Consider the following 19,968-nt stretch of genomic DNA (forward strand, 5'->3'; position numbering starts at 1 on the left):
ATCCAAAATACAATGCTGACAGCCATTCTGCCTAATGAGTGCTACTCTCACTTTAGTAACATTTTGAATGCAGGACTATTTCTCTTGGTACATCCTATCATCTACAGACCTGTACACATGTCACTGTATACTACCGAGCAAAAAATAGTGTGAAAAAAGTACAACGGGCTTACATTACATTGCATTAGCGCCCTCTGTTGGGCTTACAGTGCCCAGTTTTACAGGCGCGGATTGTAAACATATAGCGTATCCGTTGTCTAAAGGCTAAAATATTTCAACTAACTGGCATGTCATGGTCCAGTATCTATAAGTTATTACTGTGGTTCAGCTTCTTAAGTTTTATTTGTCCGCGTTTTTCGGATTTTGCAGACATTTGGCAGACTTTGCCACACTCAAGATGGCGACATCGCTGTGCCTCCTCCTGAGTTCGTACGTAACACGATGCGTCAGTCGCGCGTAAAGTTGTGTTGACAGGAGCGGTAGGAGTTGTCAGCGGAACAGCAGCAGCCAGCATCATCGAAGCCGAATGGAGTAATCACAAAGATATTATTATAGACAGCGTTTCTGTTATTACTTAGCAGCATTGTTTACACAGTTCAAACACCGACACCATGGCAGACGACCAGTCCTCACAATCCTGGTCAATCGACAAGGATGACTACGAACTCAATGAGGTGATAGGTGAGTAGCTTAGCTTGCTAAAGTTAGCATCATAGCCTCCCCTGCCTCTACGGCGGTGTCGGCTGCCAACTGCCACTAGCCAAGTAGCACTGCATGTCTGTAGCTAACAGAAGGCCGGTTACAACCCGTAGCTACATGGCAGGAAGGTTAAACAGCTCTGCAGAGTTTGCCTCAGGCCAGGCCAAATTAATTAATGGCTTCTACTATTTGGCGTGCTGAAGTGAAATGGCTCCTTAGCATTTCAGCATAAAGCTAAACGGCTAGCTAGCGCAACTTAGCCTATAGTGCGTGAAGATTCGTCAGTTGTTGGAGAGGGTGGTGCTCTTTTGCTGAAGGTATGATACGGATTAGAGTGAGACATTCTTCAGACAAGGTAACGATAACGTGACTGATAACTTTAAACAAATTGGTATCTAGTAGGTATCTGAAATGGTATCTAATGTTAAATTTGCATTGATGCATCATATTTAAGTATTTTGTAATGCTGTAAATGACCTAACTCGCCACTCTTAGAAATTAGTTCCTATTCAAATTTAGCATCATCTCACATGCACTCAAGATTGAGTTGAGCTGTCATATTTTGACGGTTGTCTCCAAAAGTCAAAAGCTCCTTTGCTCCTCCAGGGTAATGGTTTCAAACGTAATGTTTTTCTCCTCAGGGAGTGGAGCCACTGCAGTTGTACAGGCAGCATACTGCAAACCCAGAAAGGAGAAGGTGGCCATCAAACGCATCAACCTGGAAAAATGTCAAACTAGCATGGATGAGCTCCTGGTAAGTAACTGTAGCAATGTGCAGTCCAGATGTTCTTCATATGTGTGTGTGCGTATGCTTGGTGGGAGTGGTGTGGGTTGGTGGGGTCAGATCAGTCAAGGACAGATCAAAAGCTTGATACCTCAACAACCACTGAGTACTAGAGTACTAGTGGAAATCAGTAAGACAACATCATAAAGACAAAAGACAAATAATAAAGACAAATTAAATATCAATTAATAATGTGTTCCTGTGCATCAGTTTGTCCTGATGAGCAGTGAAATAGTATTTTCTTCACTTTAGTTCACTCTTGAATGTTGATGTCCACATGTGATACAACTGTAGGCACTCGGAGAGTAAAGGCAGTTTCTGACTCATTACCACCTAGTGATCAGCTGGATCTCCTGTCACAATACCAGTAAACAATGGCTTCTTCTCGAAACAGTGCATAATATATGCTTATGATATGTAGTATTTAACATGTTATTATTTACACAAAGTCATTTTATCAGTTTCAGAAAGCCTGTGAATAGGATGCAGATGCATGTGTGACAGAAAGTTAAAGGTTCTATACATTTTCTAAGATTAAAATGTATTTCTAAGATTAAAATAGCAGCAATCAGTTATTTGCAGTGTAAAAATACAATGAAGCAATGGCATCTTGATCAGAGAATGAAGCCACACTCCCTCTGAGTGTGAACTAAACCCCAGCTTCTCTGGTCTTTGTTTTGGTAGCTCGTCCAGCTGCGTGTGCATGTTAGTCCCTTCCTGTGAAACTGTTGGCCTTCCCTGTGTTTATAAAGAAACTAAGAGAGTGGCCTCCTGCATAGCAATATCCTGAAGTGATCACCTTTTGTTGATGGTGTCCCATACACTTAAAACCATCAACCTTTAGCTACCCAAATCACCAAACAAAATATACTAGAAGTAGCTTAAGTTTGATTAGCATTAGCAGGATAGCTAGCGAGCTAATAATTTACATTACATGGATTTAGGTCACTTGGCAGATCAGAGAAATAGCTTCCTTACCAATTTGAAATGCTGGTGCCCTAGTGCGTCATCTGGTCACTTAAAAATGTCATATATAGAACCTTTAAACCATGAAATTTTATACAAATTAGTATCACTATTGTGTGATTCATCCATGCAATCGGTTGACAAGCCAAACTTTGGTCAACACAGTAGGGGTGTGCCATAGTCATAAAATCCAGCCAGGGTATATGTGAATTTATATTACAGTAGCAGTGTGTGTTTCCACTAACATTAGAAGAAATGGTTCCATTTTTCTAAAATTTTATTATTAGGCTTATTAAGCTTTGGGCAACAAACTACACAAAGGCTGCATATTTAATGAGTGAAGGAATTGCCTAAACTGTTATCTAGATACTACATTGAAAATTAGATGAGGTTTTCACCTCAGCAGGTGATTGATTAATTGATCACATTGTGTGTTTGCTTTGCAGTAATTAATCTGAACAGCATGTTGCAACATCTGGAAAAATAAATATCTCTCCCATCTCTGTTTCCCAGCTTGGGCCCAATCAGTCCCAATCATGTTCAATAGTAGAAAAAAAACCCACCAACAGTAGATCAGACACAAGGCTGAAGTTAGTTTTCATAATCATCTGTTGGACAGATGTTTTATCCAGTGGAGTCTGTAATTAGTTGTAGTTTGTTCAAAAATAATATTGACCAATTGGAGAAATGTTTTTATTTTCCCTCTGCTTTGATTGAGGAAACTTTGTGGATAAAATAACCAGAGCGAAATGTCTCTTTTGTCCAATCCAGTAAATCAAATACCTGACAAATCAAGCCAATTAATCACATTGATGCAAACATCCTCTAAACCTAACACTGCTATAAAGCTTGATCATTTTTTCCCACGCTGCTCTATTATAACCACAAATTTTAAAGAGATGACTTATTTTGTAGAATAGGTACAGCAAAATCTCTACTGGTTGTCATACCTCTATCATCTCGTGGTATATATGTTGCCTTATTGGCTAACCCTACCATATAGTTACAAACGTGACTTTTTTTTAATGTTGTTTTTGTGCAGATTTTTGTGAATCTGGCCACGGCTGTCACTGGTGTGAGTGTGAGAGTGTGGTTGTCAATCTGGCCATACTCTGCAGCAGTCATTTGTTCCTCTTCCTGGCACTATTATTGCTTTTAAGTGTCAAATATCATCAAATCTGAGTATTTCATTGTGCTGCTTTCTCTCCTAGGACTTCCACCTACCTATTCCTTAAAAAGATGCAGTGTGGCAGAGCTTCAGTTTGTCACTGAAAGTGTATTATGAATGTTTAGTGAGTGCTTTATTTTTCCTGCACTATATCTGCTTATTGTGTAACTTTGTATCCCATATTTCCTTCTCTTTGTAGAAAGAGATCCAGGCTATGAGCCAGTGCCACCACCCAAACATTGTGTCTTATTATACCTCTTTTGTGGTGAAGGATGAACTGTGGCTGGTGATGAAGCTGCTAAGTGGTGGTAAGTGCTGTAAAAAAGAAACTTTGCTTTTGAATTGACTTTGCTAACTCGTATCTTCACCTTGACTTTGACTTGACTGCCTTGATTGTTTAAATCTCAAATAAGCCTTGCTTTGAACTTTGCCTGAATGTTTGGATTAAGTTGCCAAGGAGCCAGCTGACATTCTGTCCCAGTTGTAGGTCGTGTTGTCGCTGCTGTCATTGACTTTACACCTGGCCATTCTGGGAGTTTTTGTTTGATGATCTGTTTTTTTTGTACTTCCAGAGATAACAGGCCACATGTAAACAACTTGATGTAACACAGAGATATTTTCATGTTTATTATTTAATACTACAGCCCTCGTTGGGCAGCTACTTTGTCACAACACAGGACCAACTGGTTTATGTGTTTACAGTGCAGCCAAACAAACAGTGAACAGTTGACACTCAATAGGATAAATTTAGAAATAGTAATGCTACATGAGTGCATAATTTCCTGTGAATCCCTTGTGCATAAGTAGGCAATGTGACCACCAGTGGCATGGTGGGAATGGTGGCCAAAAATAATGAAAACTACTGTACAAAGTGGCTATTACTGAATGTAAATACATTGGATGATTGTTGCTGAAAAATGTAGATCATAAATTCTTGTGAAATTTGTGTTTCTGGGTAAAAAGTGAGTGAAGTCAAGTTTCTTATAGTACCTACTGAGTATAGCTTAAGTGAAGCCATTCATCAATTGGTCACATGATGTTGTGTTCAGTTTGTAGTCATGTGAAAACTTTTTCACCACAAGAAGCCTATTTCTTACTGCTGTTATTATTATAAGATATTATTTCTGAATTTTTGAGACATTTCTGAGCATCTGTTTTTTTGACATATTTTTGCAAATTGTGAGGGCGGGATTCTTTTTAAGTCGCTTTGAATTTGCTAACAACTCGCAATCCATTCATAGACAAACAGCAGACATCAACATGAAAGCATTACTTTAGTATATACAAGGTAACGTCTGGTGCACTCTTCCTGTTGGTATGTTACGCTGGGTTATGCAAGGCTTTGTTTTGCTGAGTTTGGAAGGGGGACATAATGTAGCTGTGAGTATGGTTTATAGTACAAACCACTACAGGATGTTTGCCACTCAGTGTGCCTTTCATTACTTGCCGTATCCTCCATTTACTGTAAGCATGTCTTGTGACAAGCCTCTGCCTCTCTTGCAGGCTCAGTGTTGGACATCATCAAGCATATCATCTCTCGTGGGGAGCACAGGACTGGAGTGTTGGATGAGGCCAGCATCGCCACCATCCTCAAAGAAGTCCTTGAGGGTCTGGAGTACCTTCACAAAAATGGGCAGATTCATCGGTGAGTTCTAGTGATGTGTCACCAGGCTGCAGGGCAACGCCTTGTCATCGCTGTACACTGCGTTAGTGCAGTTGTATGTCCCATTGTACACGCCTGCCTCAGCTCACTCTGGCACTGAGCCTTTCATCTCTGCATATGAGCGTGTGGTGTGTACCAGACCTCACTCCTTCAATATTTAATACAGTGAAAATGCATAATTGAGGAGGTTTGTTTTACATAAAAGTTCCTTGCAGGAACACTGAACCACCAATGAGAAGAGAGGCCTCTTTATATCCTCTGTGCCTTCTTGTATGTCGAGTGTAATTGTTTTAAATAAGCAGGCTCATGTCCCTAACGAAGAGTATTCTTTAGTTACATGGTTATGATTTTATGTTTATGTGGCTTATTTTGTGATGTTCTACAACACTCTTATGATTTTTGTCATTGGAAAGGTCCAGCAGAATAGTGATTTGCTGATTTTTAAAAAGTACCTGATGTTCCAGTTAGAGCATGAGTGGACAGTATTTTCACCGACTGAGAGAGCAGCTGCTGATTGAGCTTGGACGTTGTGGCTAACTCACTTACACCTAATAAGGAAAAGGAGGGGGAGGGAGGCAATTGAGGCCAGGTTAATCCTGTTCTTTGAGCATAGTTTGCTCTCAGACTATGCAAACAGAAAAAAATAGATTAAAATTAGGCACATCAAAGGTGCAACTTTAACTTGTTTGTGCAGTGTTTGTTCATTTGCAGTCAGTATGTGCAGCCTAACCACTCCTCTGTTGGTGCAGTCACTGACTTGAGACATCTTAATAGTTTATCATGTTTTAATCCTCATCCTCTTCATGCACAGGGATCTGAAAGCTGGCAACATTCTTCTTGGGGAAGATGGATCCGTGCAAATTGCTGGTACAGTATTTCTGTTTTCTCTGCATCTGCTGTGGGTTCACAGATTTTTTCAGCAACTTTTTGCATTTAGTTTTTCGTCCCTCTGTAGACAATTTCAAGATGTTTACTTTGTTTAAATGAAATTTGTCTAAAAAAGTATTTAAGTGATTTAGTAAGATGCTTACTTGTAGCTTTTTCTCTAATTTTTGTCAAACATTCCAAATCACACACACTCTCCAGACTTTGGTGTGAGTGCCTTTCTAGCAGCAGGAGGAGACATGACCAGGAACAAAGTTCGGAAGACATTTGTGGGGACACCGTGCTGGATGGCCCCTGAGGTCATGGAGCAGGTGGGAGGCTTGTTTTGTAGTTGCTTTCTCTCAATAAAGCCTCATAACTCAGCGATGAAAGGTAGATGTGAGCACTTTGTTCAGTCGGTTCTGTTTTTAATCTGCAGGTCCGTGGCTATGACTTCAAAGCTGACATCTGGAGCTTTGGCATAACAGCCATTGAGCTGGCCACTGGAGCTGCACCATATCACAAATACCCACCGATGAAGGTAAATGTGTGTGTGCTCACTGGTACTTTGCTCCATATTGGTAAGGCATCTACTGTGTCTTTTGGTCCATGGCACATTCAGTTTTGGAAGCTACAGCTGTCTGTTTGATTAACTCAGATGTTGTTTTCTTTATTTCTGGATGAAGACAACTTTAAACAGCTCTGACAAAACAAGTGAAGACAATTTTAAGGAGTTCTGTAGCTTGTTGCATATTATGGAAATGCTGATGAGTATGAAAAAGGAGTCAATTTGTTTCAGTCCGGCCAGTCTGCACAGAGTAGCTTTGAGAAAGATTCCCTCAGATTTAAATTTGCTGGTTGGTTTGAAGTTGGTTTTATCTCAGTTGTTTGACTTAATTTGATCGTTGCATATCTGCAGGTGCTGATGCTGACTTTGCAGAATGACCCTCCCTGTCTGGAGACGGGCATCACAGACAAGGAAATGGTGAAGAAGTATGGCAAGTCCTTCAGGAAGATGCTCTCCCTGTGTTTACAGAAAGATCCAGAAAAAAGGTCAGTTAATCCCCCAGCCCGCTTTTTCTTAAAGCCAGATTAAAGCGGTGCTTGTTTTACTTTCCATTAGATTCCCCACTTGTGTAGTGAATATAATGAAGAGTCATTCGTCTCTTTTCCTATTTAGGCCAACTGCAGCTGAGTTGCTGAAGCATAAATTCTTCACGAAAGCCAAAGTGAGCCTTACATCACTATTATAAAAGCAAACTGAAAATATTTTGTCTTTCTAAGATCTTGGAAGAAATGTTTGTCTTTCTGTTACAGAACAACGAGTATTTGCAGGAGAAGCTGCTGTATAAAGGTCCAACAATAACGGAGCGATCCAAAAAGGTTTGATCACTAATGTGCTTTGTTGCTTAACACTGTTGCCTACTGCATGCTGGGGTACGCCTCGTGCAACTCTGAAAAGGATTTACCAGAAAGAAGTTATGAAATTTAAAATAAAAAAAAAAATGCATTGTGTAGGTGCGTCGCGTGCCCGGGTCGAGTGGCCGTCTCCACAAGACGGAGGACGGCGGCTGGGAGTGGAGCGACGACGAGCTGGACGAGGAGAGTGAGGAGGGCAAAGCTGCTGTGGCAGCTCTGCGGGTGAGGCTCTGCATGCCTGCGCCTTCAAACCGTCAATCCAGTTTACTTTATAAGGCCGCTACACTGTGTTTCTCACTGCACACTGCACCCTTGTAGCCAGCAGATGGCGATGTTAGACTGTTAGTCTGAACATTTCAAAGTGAAGGCTTTCTGCTTCAGTGTAAATGTAGTTCAAGTTTAGGTTACTCAGACAAATCAACTAAGATCCACCAGACTCCAAAAGTGTATCTTGATCTTGAGAATGATCTGCTCAGAAAAAGCTTGTTCTTGTTCTATTATAAGCTCTGAGTTGCTGCTGTTGGACTCATGCAAATATTAACAAATATTTCAACTGTAAAAAAAAAAAGAAAAAAAAGAAAATACCGTAGTGTCAAATAAGAATTGAGAGAATTTGAGTGTAGACATAGTGGGACCAATTATTATAGAAAATAGTTGTTTCACCATGCAAGTTGATTGCATATTTACAGTAACTCCACCTGCGTAGGAATGTGGTGTGGCCTCAGTTTGAGAAAGATTTGTTCCCAGCAGGCACCTGCTCAGATCTCCTTTTATAATTATTCTCTCCAATGTGTGTTCACACTAAATTCATGTCTTGGTGTGGGATTTTACTGTCTGTTACCTTTGTTTAAAGTCACCTTGTGTCAATTTCCTTCAATCCTACAATGCTCCATCAGTCCATACATTGGGGGGATAAAAGAAAAATTGCATGTTTTTAATCCTGACAATCTGTCATGTCCATTCTGCAGTCACCCAGAGTGAAGGACGGGTCCCAGAATATGGAGGTGAGTGTGTTTGTAGTGGACATGACCTGAGCATCTTGATTTATTGTAATGCCTCGACAGAGCGATCTGCATGACTATCTTATGTGTGTCCTCTTTTTTTTTTTCCATGCATGTAAAACTCAAAACACTTGCTGATTTATTTCCACATTCGTGTCTGCTAGCTTTTCCCAGCAGCAGATGGCACCACGGGACACCTGCGGCCACCTGGAGCAGCACCTGATGTGGGCCAGACAGCAGAGGATGCTCCACCACAGGCTCCCACTCAGACAGTGAGCCCTACACACGCACCCACTGCTCAGGTAAGAACAGGAAAAGAAGTAAGGGGGTGCTTTTTAGATTAACCAAGTGTGTTTTTAATATTCATAGTTTAACAACAGGGCCTTTGATAACCATAATGAACCAATACCTCTGGCCTCCTTTTGAAAAAGCCTGAAACCTGAAACCTCTATATACCTTCCTTTGTTCGTTCACTGCTCACTGTTGTGTGGTTTCAGGATCCAGCTGCAGTCAATGTCAGTGTTCCCATCAGCCTTGTCCTGAGACTGAGAAATCCCAAGAAGGAACTGAATGACATTCGATTTGAGTTCATGTCCGGCAGAGGTTAGGACGCATCAGCTAGTTTTTTCTCTTTATCATGTTCTAAGAGACTCTGGATTCGGCGCTAACTCTTTGGGTTTTTCCTCTCCATGTCTGTGCTCAGATTCTGCTGATGGAGTTTCTCAGGAGTTGGTCTCAGCAGGTCTGGTTGATGGGAGGGACTTAGTCATTGGTAAGTTAAAGATATAGCACAGTATCATGGGATATGATCAGCGTTGCACCGATAACCTGATTACATCAGTTTGCTTGAGACAGTGAATCAATCATAGTGGAAAATAAGGCTTTACATTATTGTTTTTGCCACCTGATTGAGTTTAGTTTTCTGCAAACAGACTGTACTGACAGCGGTTTTACAGAGTGTTTCAGAGCCCATGTAGTAGTATTCTTTAGACAGTCGTGTTTGATGACTGACATTTATCTCTCCAAGTTAATTATTAATGCTATACTGAAATTATTAAAAACAAGGCAAAAAAATCTAAAACATGTTGGAAAAAGATGTTAAGTGCATGTGACATGTAGTAAACGTGCTAAAGCACGGGTATGTTGTGATCTGAACGCAGCTGATTTATGAGTCGATTGTGTTATTTCCTGTTTCGCCACTGATCATGTTGAAAAAGTCTTGTCATCTGTTCTCAAATTAGCTGGTCGTCTGACTTGGTCCTCTCACTTCCTTTTGTCTTCTGTTTAGTTGCTGCCAATTTACAGAAGATTGTTGATGATCCTCAAAGTAACAAAAATGTGACATTTAAATTGGTGAGTACACAGAATGGATTTCTTCAACTGGTGTATAATATATAAATAAATGTTAACAGGTTTTCATAACATCTGTTATTTTTATCATAGGAATAAAAATAGTACAGTTTCTGATGTTTTTCTCTCTCTTCCAGGCATCTGGTGTGGAGGAGTCTGAAATTCCTGATGATGTTAAACTCATTGGATTTGCGCAGCTCAGCATCAGTGAAGTCAAGTAGAGCCAGCAACAAAGGACAGAAACGAATGGTATTGCACAGCTGCATTTGTAGTCAATTCCAAGAAACCACTACTGCCAAAGAAAGGAGGAGGGGGAGGAGCAGGAGGAGGAAGAGGTGGAGCAGGAGACATGAAGCTGGCAGGAGTGTGACACTACTGCAGGATGCATGAGGACCACGTTGAGAAGCGGCTCAGTTCATCACAGGAATCACACTTGAAACGTTTACAGTGCGCTTATACAGTAAATGGGAGAAGAGATGCAATCAAATATATCAACTCCTAATTCCTTTTTTTTTTTTTTTTTCTTCCTTTTCATACATAAGCACAATCTAAACCATCTCCTGCCAGTACTGGAAGTGATTGCCTTTTTTTTTTGTTTGTTTGTTTTTCTTCTTTTAATCAACTGTGCCACAAAACTCAAGAGTGTCGTGCCACCGTTATATGGCACTTTATCCTACACTGAAATTGAAAAGTGTAAATTCAGCCTTAGTTAGTCAAAGAATAGATTTTACCAGTGTATTTGGTGAAAAATTGAGGTTATCCATGATTATTAGGTGTATTCTGTGTACGCCTGTCCAAGAAATTTAAGAAAATCTTGATAACACTGATACAGATAAGTTCCAAAAACGCTGACTGTAGCATAGTTTTAGTTTTGTAATTCTGTAAATTCAGATGGATTTTTACTCAAATTCCAACAACATGACCAGATTCCTGTATGAGGCAAGGCAACGGGTGTGGTGTGGTGGTTTTGTCAAAACAGAACCTAAGAGTTCAGGCTCTGACTACACTGCTGAAATAATTCAGTTATCCACAGATCAACTGTAACTGCTCTCCTCTCTCCCTGAACTGCAGTTACAACACTTTGTCAGATGGCGTTCTCCCGAGGTATTCGAAGACAGGATTATTTTCACAGATTGAGACCTGCCTAATGTTCTTGTACTATGCAATAGGTATTTTCTTTTCACCATATGTGACCACTGGTTGCTGAGAGTATTTCTCTTGGGTTGAATTGAACCACTTTTCATGCTTGTACCTCTCTAGGAGTTCATGAAGTCAACCAGCCAGACAGGCAGCTTTAGGAACCTGCAGCGAGAATTTACTTTCATTTACACAAGCAGTCAGCGGCGTGAAAACTTGACACGCCCACAGGCAGACATGGGTAATAATTGCTGTTTTCACTGTAGCCTTGTAAGAGGTAATTTAGCCTGTTTACCATTATTGATCTAACAGCTGGGAAGAATCCTGAATGCTGGCAATGAGTGTCGAGCCTGGCTGCTCATGTTGCAGGCTGACTGCTGATGAGCTTCTATGGAGAGGTACGCACCCTCAAAAACTGAAAATATTCTACCTAATTGAAATAAAGTTTAAAGGGCAACTTCATCTAAAGGGCAAGAAATAGGAAAAAAAAACAAAAGAAAAACCAGATTGTGTCAGTTACCTCTGGTGGGATTTAGCCATGCAGATAGTTTTGGTCTTATTTGCTGAGGTTTAAGATGTTTGTCTCCGAGATTTCTGCCTCCACTCTTGTACACTGAAGGTGAAAGGTCAGTCCACCACGTTGATCCAGACTGAAATGACTCAAAAGCCATTGCATGGATTGCCATGAAAGTTGTGACACATTTTCATGGTTCCTAAAGGATGATCCCTCCTCCTCCTTTTCATTGAGTGCTACCACGAGGTCAGAATTTCAATTATTGGAATACATTGCTTGTAGAAAGTGTGAGCATGCTAAGGATGGTAAACATCAGCATGTTGCCATTGTCTGAACACCTTAAGATACTGACATTCAGTAATGCTCAGAGAGCTGCAAGCTAGACTCACAAAAAAATTCCATTTACCTCCATTGTATTGAGAGGCAGCAGGAAGCTTAAGACTGATCTCTCAAATCCGCAGCAAATAAAACCGAAACTGTCTGTATACCACGGGAGGTGGTGGTGTCGAGTGAAGTAACCCTTTAAACTTTTCCAGAGGCCAGTCATTAGTATAGTTTTTTTTTTTTTTTTTTTGTCACCAGGCAAGTTGTTTTGACAGTACTGTAGTCTGTTTGCTTTTTAAACACTCACCAACGAATCACTGTCATCACTCCCAGTGTAGCTGTATGGTTGTTTTGTACCGCGTGCAAAGGGCTGTGAACTAGCTCCTAGCTCAGGTACTGATGTAAAAGGTGTATGTAAAGATGTTGTAAATGTATGTATGATGGCAACTCCATGCACTGTCACACAAACATGATGAGGTTTGTATGTAATGATGTAGATGCATCGACTGTTTCAGTGTACATGTCAGATAAAAGGAACATTCACTTGTAAATATTGATTAAGGCAAACAGATTGAGACTCATCATGTTCAGTAGACAGTCTAATTTGTTATGTAGTGTTTCCCACTGTTGGCCTTTGTCAGAGCATCACTAATCATGCACAAATATTTGTTCAATTGGCACCTTATTGATCTGTTAACATGCGTATTTTTGGAATTACATGGGGCTTGTAATCACACACTCTGTGCTTTGATGTCATGATATGCATTTTTTCCTCACTGACACCTGTCCAAGGTTAATGGATGAAATGTCATTTTAATAAGACGGATGACACAGGTTACACTTCTCTCTCCCTGTGGGTGTGTGGGCGTGCATGTGTGCAAGTGAGAGTGAGTGTGATTTTGGTGATAAATGATTGCTCATCAAAGACTTTGAGCTTAATGTCATTTAGATTTCTAAATTTCTTTCCCTTTTATTGTTTACTCATCAGGAAGCCATTGATTCTGCCTCTTTATGGGGTCACTGAATGATTAGTATTAATTTGATCATTTGATTGGCAAGTACAGTTTTTTTTTAACTTTGTTTTTTACAAATCATTACATATATTTTTGAAATATGATTAATTATAACATGCACATCAACAAATGCATAATTTGAAGTGGAATATTTGTCTTTGTTGATAACATACAAAGATTCCTTGACATATATAGAATATTAGATAAACACATGCAGGTGATTTTTCGTAGCTGATTAAAGTCACATGATGGAATTCAATGAGTGTGAACAATGTTTAATGGAAATGTGATGTTGTAAAGTCCTGTTTTGGTTGTGTTCTGCTCAACCATTTTGGTCAACCATTAGAAGGTTTGCATTTAGCCCTGAACGGTGCTCACCACTTAGTCATTTACTGACTGAAGTCAGATGGTTAAACATTTATTTTGACCATCACTTGAGCCTTCATAAGGCAGTCTATCTCTGTTAGTATTACACGTTATTTGCTGTGTGAAGATGGTGGAGTTTGGAGAGATTCTGAGAACTATCGGAGACTTTGGTCTCTTCCAGAAGCTTATAATTTTTGGGTTAGCCTTCCCAAATTTCGTACTGCCCATTTTCTTCAGTAGTGTTCTTTTTATCGAGTCAGATCCAGAGCGACACTGTAACACAGACTGGATCCTCAGAGCTGATCCTAACCTGACCGCAGGTGAGCAGCTGAACCTGACTCTGCCCCGGGAGGAGGACGGGACCTTCAGCAGGTGTCAGATGTTTGTCCCTGTGGACTGGGACATTGGTGCCATCAGGGAGCATGGACTCAATGAGACCACAGGGTGCCAGCATGGATGGGTGTACTACAACATGCTGTATGAAGCCACCATCGTCACTGATGTAAGCCAAGTATGATGTGTGATGTGCGTTTCTTCTTTGGGGTCACCTGCGCTGACTGCTCTCTAATTGTGACAGTGCTGTTTTTCAGTTTGATCTTGTCTGTGACAAATCGAACATTGTGGAACTTGTGCAAACAGTCTTCCTGACTGGTTCATTAGCTGGTTCACTCATCTTTGGACCCATGGCTGAAACGTAAGTGACTTGAAAAAGATATATTAGGTCATGTGCTTGAGACAATTCAGTTGATGGTCACCCACTCTTTAAACTTCAGGTTTGGCCGAAGGAGACCCACCCAGCTACCAGTTGTCCTCTTGCTAGTATTTGTCATAGCTGCTGGTGCGTCTCCAAACATCTATATTTACATGGTGACGCAGATCATAATTGGAGCTGCCTTCGGAGGATACAGAATTAACTCCATTGTTTTAGGTATGACTTCTATGTATCTAACCAATATTTCTTTGATTGTTTTATGCTCAATATCACAAGCTTAGGATTGTCCTGTGTGTTCTCACTCTGCAGTGATTTTGCTGTTTAAATTCTGTTTGTAGCGACCGAGTGGATTGGGGTCACCAAAAGGTCCTTAACCTCCTGTTTGAGCCAAGTGTTTGCAGCTCTTGGACAGTGTGCCATGGCTGGTCTGGTCTATGCTATCCGTGACTGGAGAATAGCACAGTATGCCATAGCAGGAACACAGGCCTTTATATTCTTGTACATATGGTATGTGCTGTCTATTCATTCTTCCATTCACAGTGCTGTATTTGGACGCTAACACACTTCCTGGTGCTAACCTACCTGGCCAAATCCAGTTTAAACGTGTGTATCTTTGTTTCATAGTGTTACATCACACATTGAGGTAATACAAAATCAGACTCTGACAAATTAATAACAGTTTTTGAGTGACACTTGGGTTGTGATTAACCTTGTCAGGTGGATCCCTGAATCTGCACGGTGGTTGCTTGGACAGGGAAGAACCAAAGAAGCGATTAAATTAATACATCAAGTTGCTGCCATCAATAAAAAGAATATCCCAGAGAATCTGCTAGAGGAGGTAAGTCAGATTCAATTTTGATCACATTAGATGAAATGAGACTTCAATGATCCCTTGGAAAACAAGACAGTGTACGGCCGTGGTAGTGGCTATGTGAGGCAGGTCTGAGGCACAGCTGAGGCTGATGGGAAATTAGTTTTGAAGGTTTTTTTTTTTTTTTTTTTGGACCGATAAAAAATTTGACTGGCAGGATTAGATTAAAGGTCACTGGATCAAACTTATTCCTGTTTATCCTCTGGGGACCATAAATGTCTTCACAGCACAAACGTCCAGCTTCTGCTACACACAGTGACAGTAGTAAGGATGCATACCTCACCTTAACTGACCTTAACATTCACCGTTCAATTGTATGAAAAAGTCATTGATTAATATCCTTGATAGTGGTAAATAACATCCTGTTTAATGTCAACTGAAATGAGCACATTTGGAACATGATGATGATGATGATGATGATGATGGTTCCAGTCAAGGCTTACATGAGGCTCTTACATAAGGCCAAACCATTAAATATCAATTTAAAGAGTTATTAGCTGATAACAGTTGCCTGTTTTGTGGATCGTAACCCTTCAGATTAAATGTATTTGCTGCTCATAGAACCACCAGCAGCCATATTCTTTGTCCTCTGTATTATGATAATACATTTGCCCTCCAGGTAACTGGGGATCAGGAAGTCCAAAGTGGAGGAATCAAAGCAATTTTTACCTCAAGAGTCCTGATGAAACGTTTCGTCCTTGTATCTTTTGCCTGGTAAATTAAGCACATTGACAATGTATTTTTTAATTTGATTGAATTGCATTTTTGTCTCACGTATGTGTCTTTGTGGTTTCAAGGTTTTCAATAAATCTAGGCTACTTCTGCCTTATTCTGAACGTGGGTAAGTATGGTCTGAACATCTTCCTGGTTCAGTTCCTGTTTGGGGTCAGTGAGATACCAGCACATCTGCTCTGCATCTGGTTTCTGGAGTTGGTTGGCAGAAAAAAATCCTTGATATCGACCCTACTGACAGGGGGTGTTGTTTGCCTCTTAACCCTGGCTTTCCCTCAAGGTAAATTTCCTGTTCTTCACATTCAGCACACAACGATAAATCCACATGACCACCGGTCTTTTGACACTTAAAGAAATTGTAATTTTATTTGCAGACAGCGCTGTTGCTATCACAGCCCTTGTAACCACTGGAAAATTCTTCTTGAACTGGGCTGGGTCAGTATGTATGGTCTACATTCAGGAGCTGTTTCCTACCTCTGTTAGGTACACAAAATAAAAGTATACACAATATAGAATTCCAGATATTCTACATATATACTGCGTATATTTGAAACTGAACTTTACTCTTTCAGGCAAACAGCTGTTGGCTTGGGCTCCATAGCCTTTAGAGTTGCAGGCTTGCTGTCTCCATTACTAAATATGTTGGCCATACACCACTGGTCCATACCCATCATAGTCTTCAGCATCTTAGTATTGATCAGCGGAGCTCTTGTCTTCCTCCTTCCTGAGACCAGCAGAAAGGAGCTCCCAGATTCAACAGCCGAGGCCGAGGCCAACAGGTAAGCAAGCTCAATGATTTACTGAGGAATTGTGAAAATATTGGCTTTTATCAGAGGTCACTTACAGGCCAACCAGGGGCATCTATCTATCCTATGTCTTTCATTATCTCTGTATTTGATGAGTGTCACACTGGTCGTCTGTGGACTGACTTAAGCCCCAGGTGGTTCAAATGTGAAAACCTGATTGGATGAAAGTTGATGATTTCTAACTCTCAAGCTTACACAATTCAAAAAACTCAAAAGGTTCACCAACTTGGAAATAGTCACTTTCTTGCTGAGAATTAGATATGAAGATTGACCGTCTGTCAGTCTGTTAAATACTGTTTTACACCGGGAGATGTTTAGCTTAGCATACAGCCTGGAAACAGAGAAAGAGCTAGCCTGCGCTTTTCAAAGCTAACAAAATTAACTAGCATGCTCCTTTAAGGCTCACTAATTAAAATGTCAGTTTTTTGCCCTGAGCAAGCTAGTAGCCCCTATAGCGAGTTCACAGATTCTTAGCATCTTGCTCATCATCTCCCTTATTGTCCTTGCTAAAAAGTAGCTGTGAACACAACTGCAGTTGTATCTCAGAATGCAGCGTTTGCATTGAATTCTGGGTATTGTTGACGACAAGCAAAACAAGAGATAAGAAAACTGTGTTGTCCATCACAGCACCTCTTTATTCAGACATTGTGATTGTCTTCTTTTTGTCAGCGTGTCTTTTCACAGAGATGTAGCGATGAAAGAATGTGTTTTTTTTGTCGTTAATATGTGTTGAAATATTCGGATCTCTTTTGTTGAAATGCTGCCATAGCTCTGTCAGCGAAGGCTGCTTTTATTATCTCGAAATGGCAACAGAACTAGGAAAAATCCGGAAGCAATGGTAGTTGACATTATTGCTTTTGTAATCAAAAGTGCCATATTGACCTAATACGTTTTCATGGATACATCCTCAGATAATTTCAGTTCAATCCTTACAACTTTATTTATCCCTGCATGGAACTGTATGCAGCAGCCTGTCACCTCAGTTAACAAATACACACACCATTAAACTGGGAAGAAATAAAAACACGGTTAAGGTCATTAATTTAAAAATATTGTAAATGTGGAAAAGATAATAAATATAATGAGAAGATACATTCACAAAAATGAATAAAATTGTAAAGTAACCGGACCTTTCTAATCAAATCTTTTAAAACCGGAAATGAGCAAAGTTAGCCATTGGGTCTGCCAGGAAATAAACAGTAACATAATAACCAGTGTACTGTTACTGCTTAAATATTTATTTATGTTCAGAGTCCAACCACTAAATATTCCTGATGCACTAATCACAGCACTTATTGCTTATCCTTGTGGTTGTTCTAGATTTAGTAGTGTGTATTAGTAGTTAGTAGTTTTATTAAAACTCCCCATACGTGAACTAGCAATGATTAAGATGAAGATATGTTCTTTTACTAAAAGTCAAACAAGTAAATGTCAGAATTAAGTAATCTAAATGTTGTTTCTTTTCATTACAGTAATATGAACACCACGAAGACAGGAAGTGATTCTGACATGGCTGAACACAACAGCAGCAAATCCACCAAACTCTAGTCAGAAAACTGTGTTTTTACACGCCTTTACAACCCAGATTCCACAAAAGTTGGGACGCTGTGGAAAGCTTAAAACAGAATGAATCATTTACAAACTAACTACATTTTCAAGACAACAGTTTTACAAAATGTTCCAGAGATCATGTAGTGATATTTTATACCAGGGCTTCTCAAAGTCAGGACCTCAGCCCACATCTGGACAGAACGGCAACCCGTGGCTCGCGGGTCACATCAGGCTCGCCAAAGCTTTCCATACAGCCAGCAGAATGTTAATGGCTTCAGAAATAGCTTAACTCCTGGCAACAAGGCAAAAAGTCCATAATTCATAGTTCACCTGTTCTACAGAAACAGATGGAGAAGCACTAAGCTTCTCTATTAGACACAAAAGGCATCACTTGGGTTTATTTTTTGTTGTAAACTGTTTTATTGAGTCAGTATTTTTTGTCTGCTTCCTGGGATCCTGAAGAGGAGATTTTGTCGAGATCAGGACTCATTCACTGACTGCCTCCTTGGCAAAGCACTGAAAACATTATTCAGCAGCTGGTTATCATGGATTTTCCAGGATTTTTAGGAGTCTGTTCACACTGATACAGGCTCATAAAAATAACATTCATTTTGTAAGAAAGTGAAACGGTTTATCAATATTAGGGGACCCCTGCCATACCTTACAATATGAATAGGCTACAATACATTATGAAGTCTAATGTTTTCTGTTTTGAGGATCAGAGATTTGTCAATGATGTTGAATGTACAGCATAGCTGGAGATCATTCGCAAAGATCCCGTCCCTGGATAAATGTGGCGGCTCATTTCCCTAGGGTTGACATCATTGTCATGGCGATGTTAACTGCGGGAGAGTGTGTGTGTGTGTGTGTGTGTGTGTGTGTGTGTGTGTGTGTGCTGTTGCTGCCGAGTTCACACCAGAGAAATAGCTCTCAGCTCCTAAATCACAGGAACAGAATGTTTCTCTACGATACAATTTCTACAACTAGTGTGGATGTAGCTGTAAGAATCTGTCTGAGTCAGAAATAAATGTGGACCAACTGTCTAAACCTCGTCTGCCTCGATTTTGTGCTCATCCAGTCACAAGATAAAGATCAGATGCAGACATTTGACTGAGAAGTTTGACAATCCTGCTTTATCCAATCATGTGTTCACAAAGTGTTGCACCTCGCTCCATTCTCGCTTGTGAACGACTGAGCCTTTCCAGGAGGCTCCTTTCATACCCAACTTGTTTCAAACTATACTGCTGACATCAAATTTAGAAGAAGCAAATAATTAAAAAAATCAATGAAGCTGAAACAAAGGTCAGACATTAAATATATTGTCTTTGTGCTGTTTTCATTTGAGTAAATGTTAGAAAGGACAATCTCTTTTATTTATGTTTCACACAACATTTCCTCCGTTTTGGAATCAGGGTTGTACCTTGTTGTTGTGGTGTTGCTTAGTCCCGCGGTGTGTTTGCTTATGTATTGTGTCTGACTCAGGTGTATGTGTTTCCTGCTGTCATTGATCTGTGGGAAAAATAAAACATTTATAGAGAAATACACTTTTGACTTTATTGGGAGAATGTCTCACACATTTTTGCTCCCTTGATTGGATAGTGAGAGGTGAAGAGGCAGACAGGAAAATGGGAGAGAGAGAGGTTTATGACATGAAACACGTTGCTGGCTGGAGTCAAACTGGTGACAGTAATGTTCGCCGTCATGCAGAACGTGCTGTAACCAGCTTTGTTTAGGGCCAAGGTGGAGACGATCAGAACATGCAGGAAGTATTTGGTTGTAAAATCTGGTTTAACTAGTGACTAAATTCAAGAGTTCAATTCCTTCTTCCAGTCATATCAACAAGCTTGGACATAATGTGTGCAAGTCGTCAGTATGATCTGTGACCTCCTGCTGCCCTCTAACAACATCTTATCAGTCTGAAAACAAGCCAGAATTGCTTTGTGATTGGCTAACTGTAGACAATCCAGCCTAGACTTTCCACTTATTGTGGAAGTTACAGATTCACACGTGGGTTTACATGCTGTGGAG

General features: G+C 40.2%; 2 protein-coding genes across 2 annotated transcripts; both read left to right on the forward strand.

Moving 5' to 3' along the window:
• Positions 1-492: 492 nt before the first annotated feature.
• Positions 493-13,150, forward strand: LOC121614856 (serine/threonine-protein kinase OSR1-like). The gene is made up of 17 exons (XM_041948945.1): positions 493-681; positions 1,341-1,453; positions 3,817-3,925; positions 5,121-5,262; positions 6,092-6,147; positions 6,367-6,476; positions 6,584-6,685; positions 7,064-7,197; positions 7,325-7,373; positions 7,462-7,527; positions 7,663-7,785; positions 8,532-8,567; positions 8,729-8,866; positions 9,062-9,167; positions 9,268-9,336; positions 9,853-9,917; positions 10,052-13,150. The coding sequence occupies exons 1-17, from the start codon at positions 612-614 to the stop codon at positions 10,133-10,135; spliced, it is 1,572 nt and encodes a 523-aa protein (XP_041804879.1). The 5' UTR covers positions 493-611; the 3' UTR covers positions 10,136-13,150.
• A 245-nt stretch (positions 13,151-13,395) lies between these two features.
• LOC121614832 (solute carrier family 22 member 13-like) lies at positions 13,396-18,854 on the forward strand. The gene is made up of 10 exons (XM_041948920.1): positions 13,396-13,770; positions 13,859-13,962; positions 14,042-14,196; positions 14,319-14,487; positions 14,698-14,818; positions 15,471-15,565; positions 15,649-15,863; positions 15,958-16,066; positions 16,156-16,362; positions 17,862-18,854. Exons 1-10 carry the CDS (start codon positions 13,396-13,398, stop codon positions 17,935-17,937), a joined length of 1,626 nt encoding a protein of 541 aa, XP_041804854.1. The 3' UTR covers positions 17,938-18,854.
• Positions 18,855-19,968: the final 1,114 nt, after the last annotated feature.

The sequence above is a fragment of the Chelmon rostratus genome, chromosome 12, assembly GCF_017976325.1.
Source record: "Chelmon rostratus isolate fCheRos1 chromosome 12, fCheRos1.pri, whole genome shotgun sequence".
Lineage (NCBI taxonomy): Eukaryota > Metazoa > Chordata > Actinopteri > Chaetodontiformes > Chaetodontidae > Chelmon > Chelmon rostratus.

Excerpts from the sequence above, each read along its gene's own strand:
- LOC121614832 (XM_041948920.1), top strand. The coding sequence starts at position 13,396 with ATGGTGGAGTTTGGAGAGATTCTGAGAACTATCGGAGACTTTGGTCTC. Across the intron at positions 13,963-14,041 it reads TTTGGACCCATGGCTGAAAC|GTTTGGCCGAAGGAGACCCA; the intron begins GTAAGTGACTTG and ends TTTAAACTTCAG. Across the intron at positions 15,566-15,648 it reads GTCCTTGTATCTTTTGCCTG|GTTTTCAATAAATCTAGGCT; the intron begins GTAAATTAAGCA and ends TGTGGTTTCAAG.
- LOC121614856 (XM_041948945.1), top strand. The coding sequence starts at position 612 with ATGGCAGACGACCAGTCCTCACAATCCTGGTCAATCGACAAGGATGAC. Across the intron at positions 5,263-6,091 it reads AAAAATGGGCAGATTCATCG|GGATCTGAAAGCTGGCAACA; the intron begins GTGAGTTCTAGT and ends CTTCATGCACAG. Across the intron at positions 6,686-7,063 it reads ACAAATACCCACCGATGAAG|GTGCTGATGCTGACTTTGCA; the intron begins GTAAATGTGTGT and ends GCATATCTGCAG.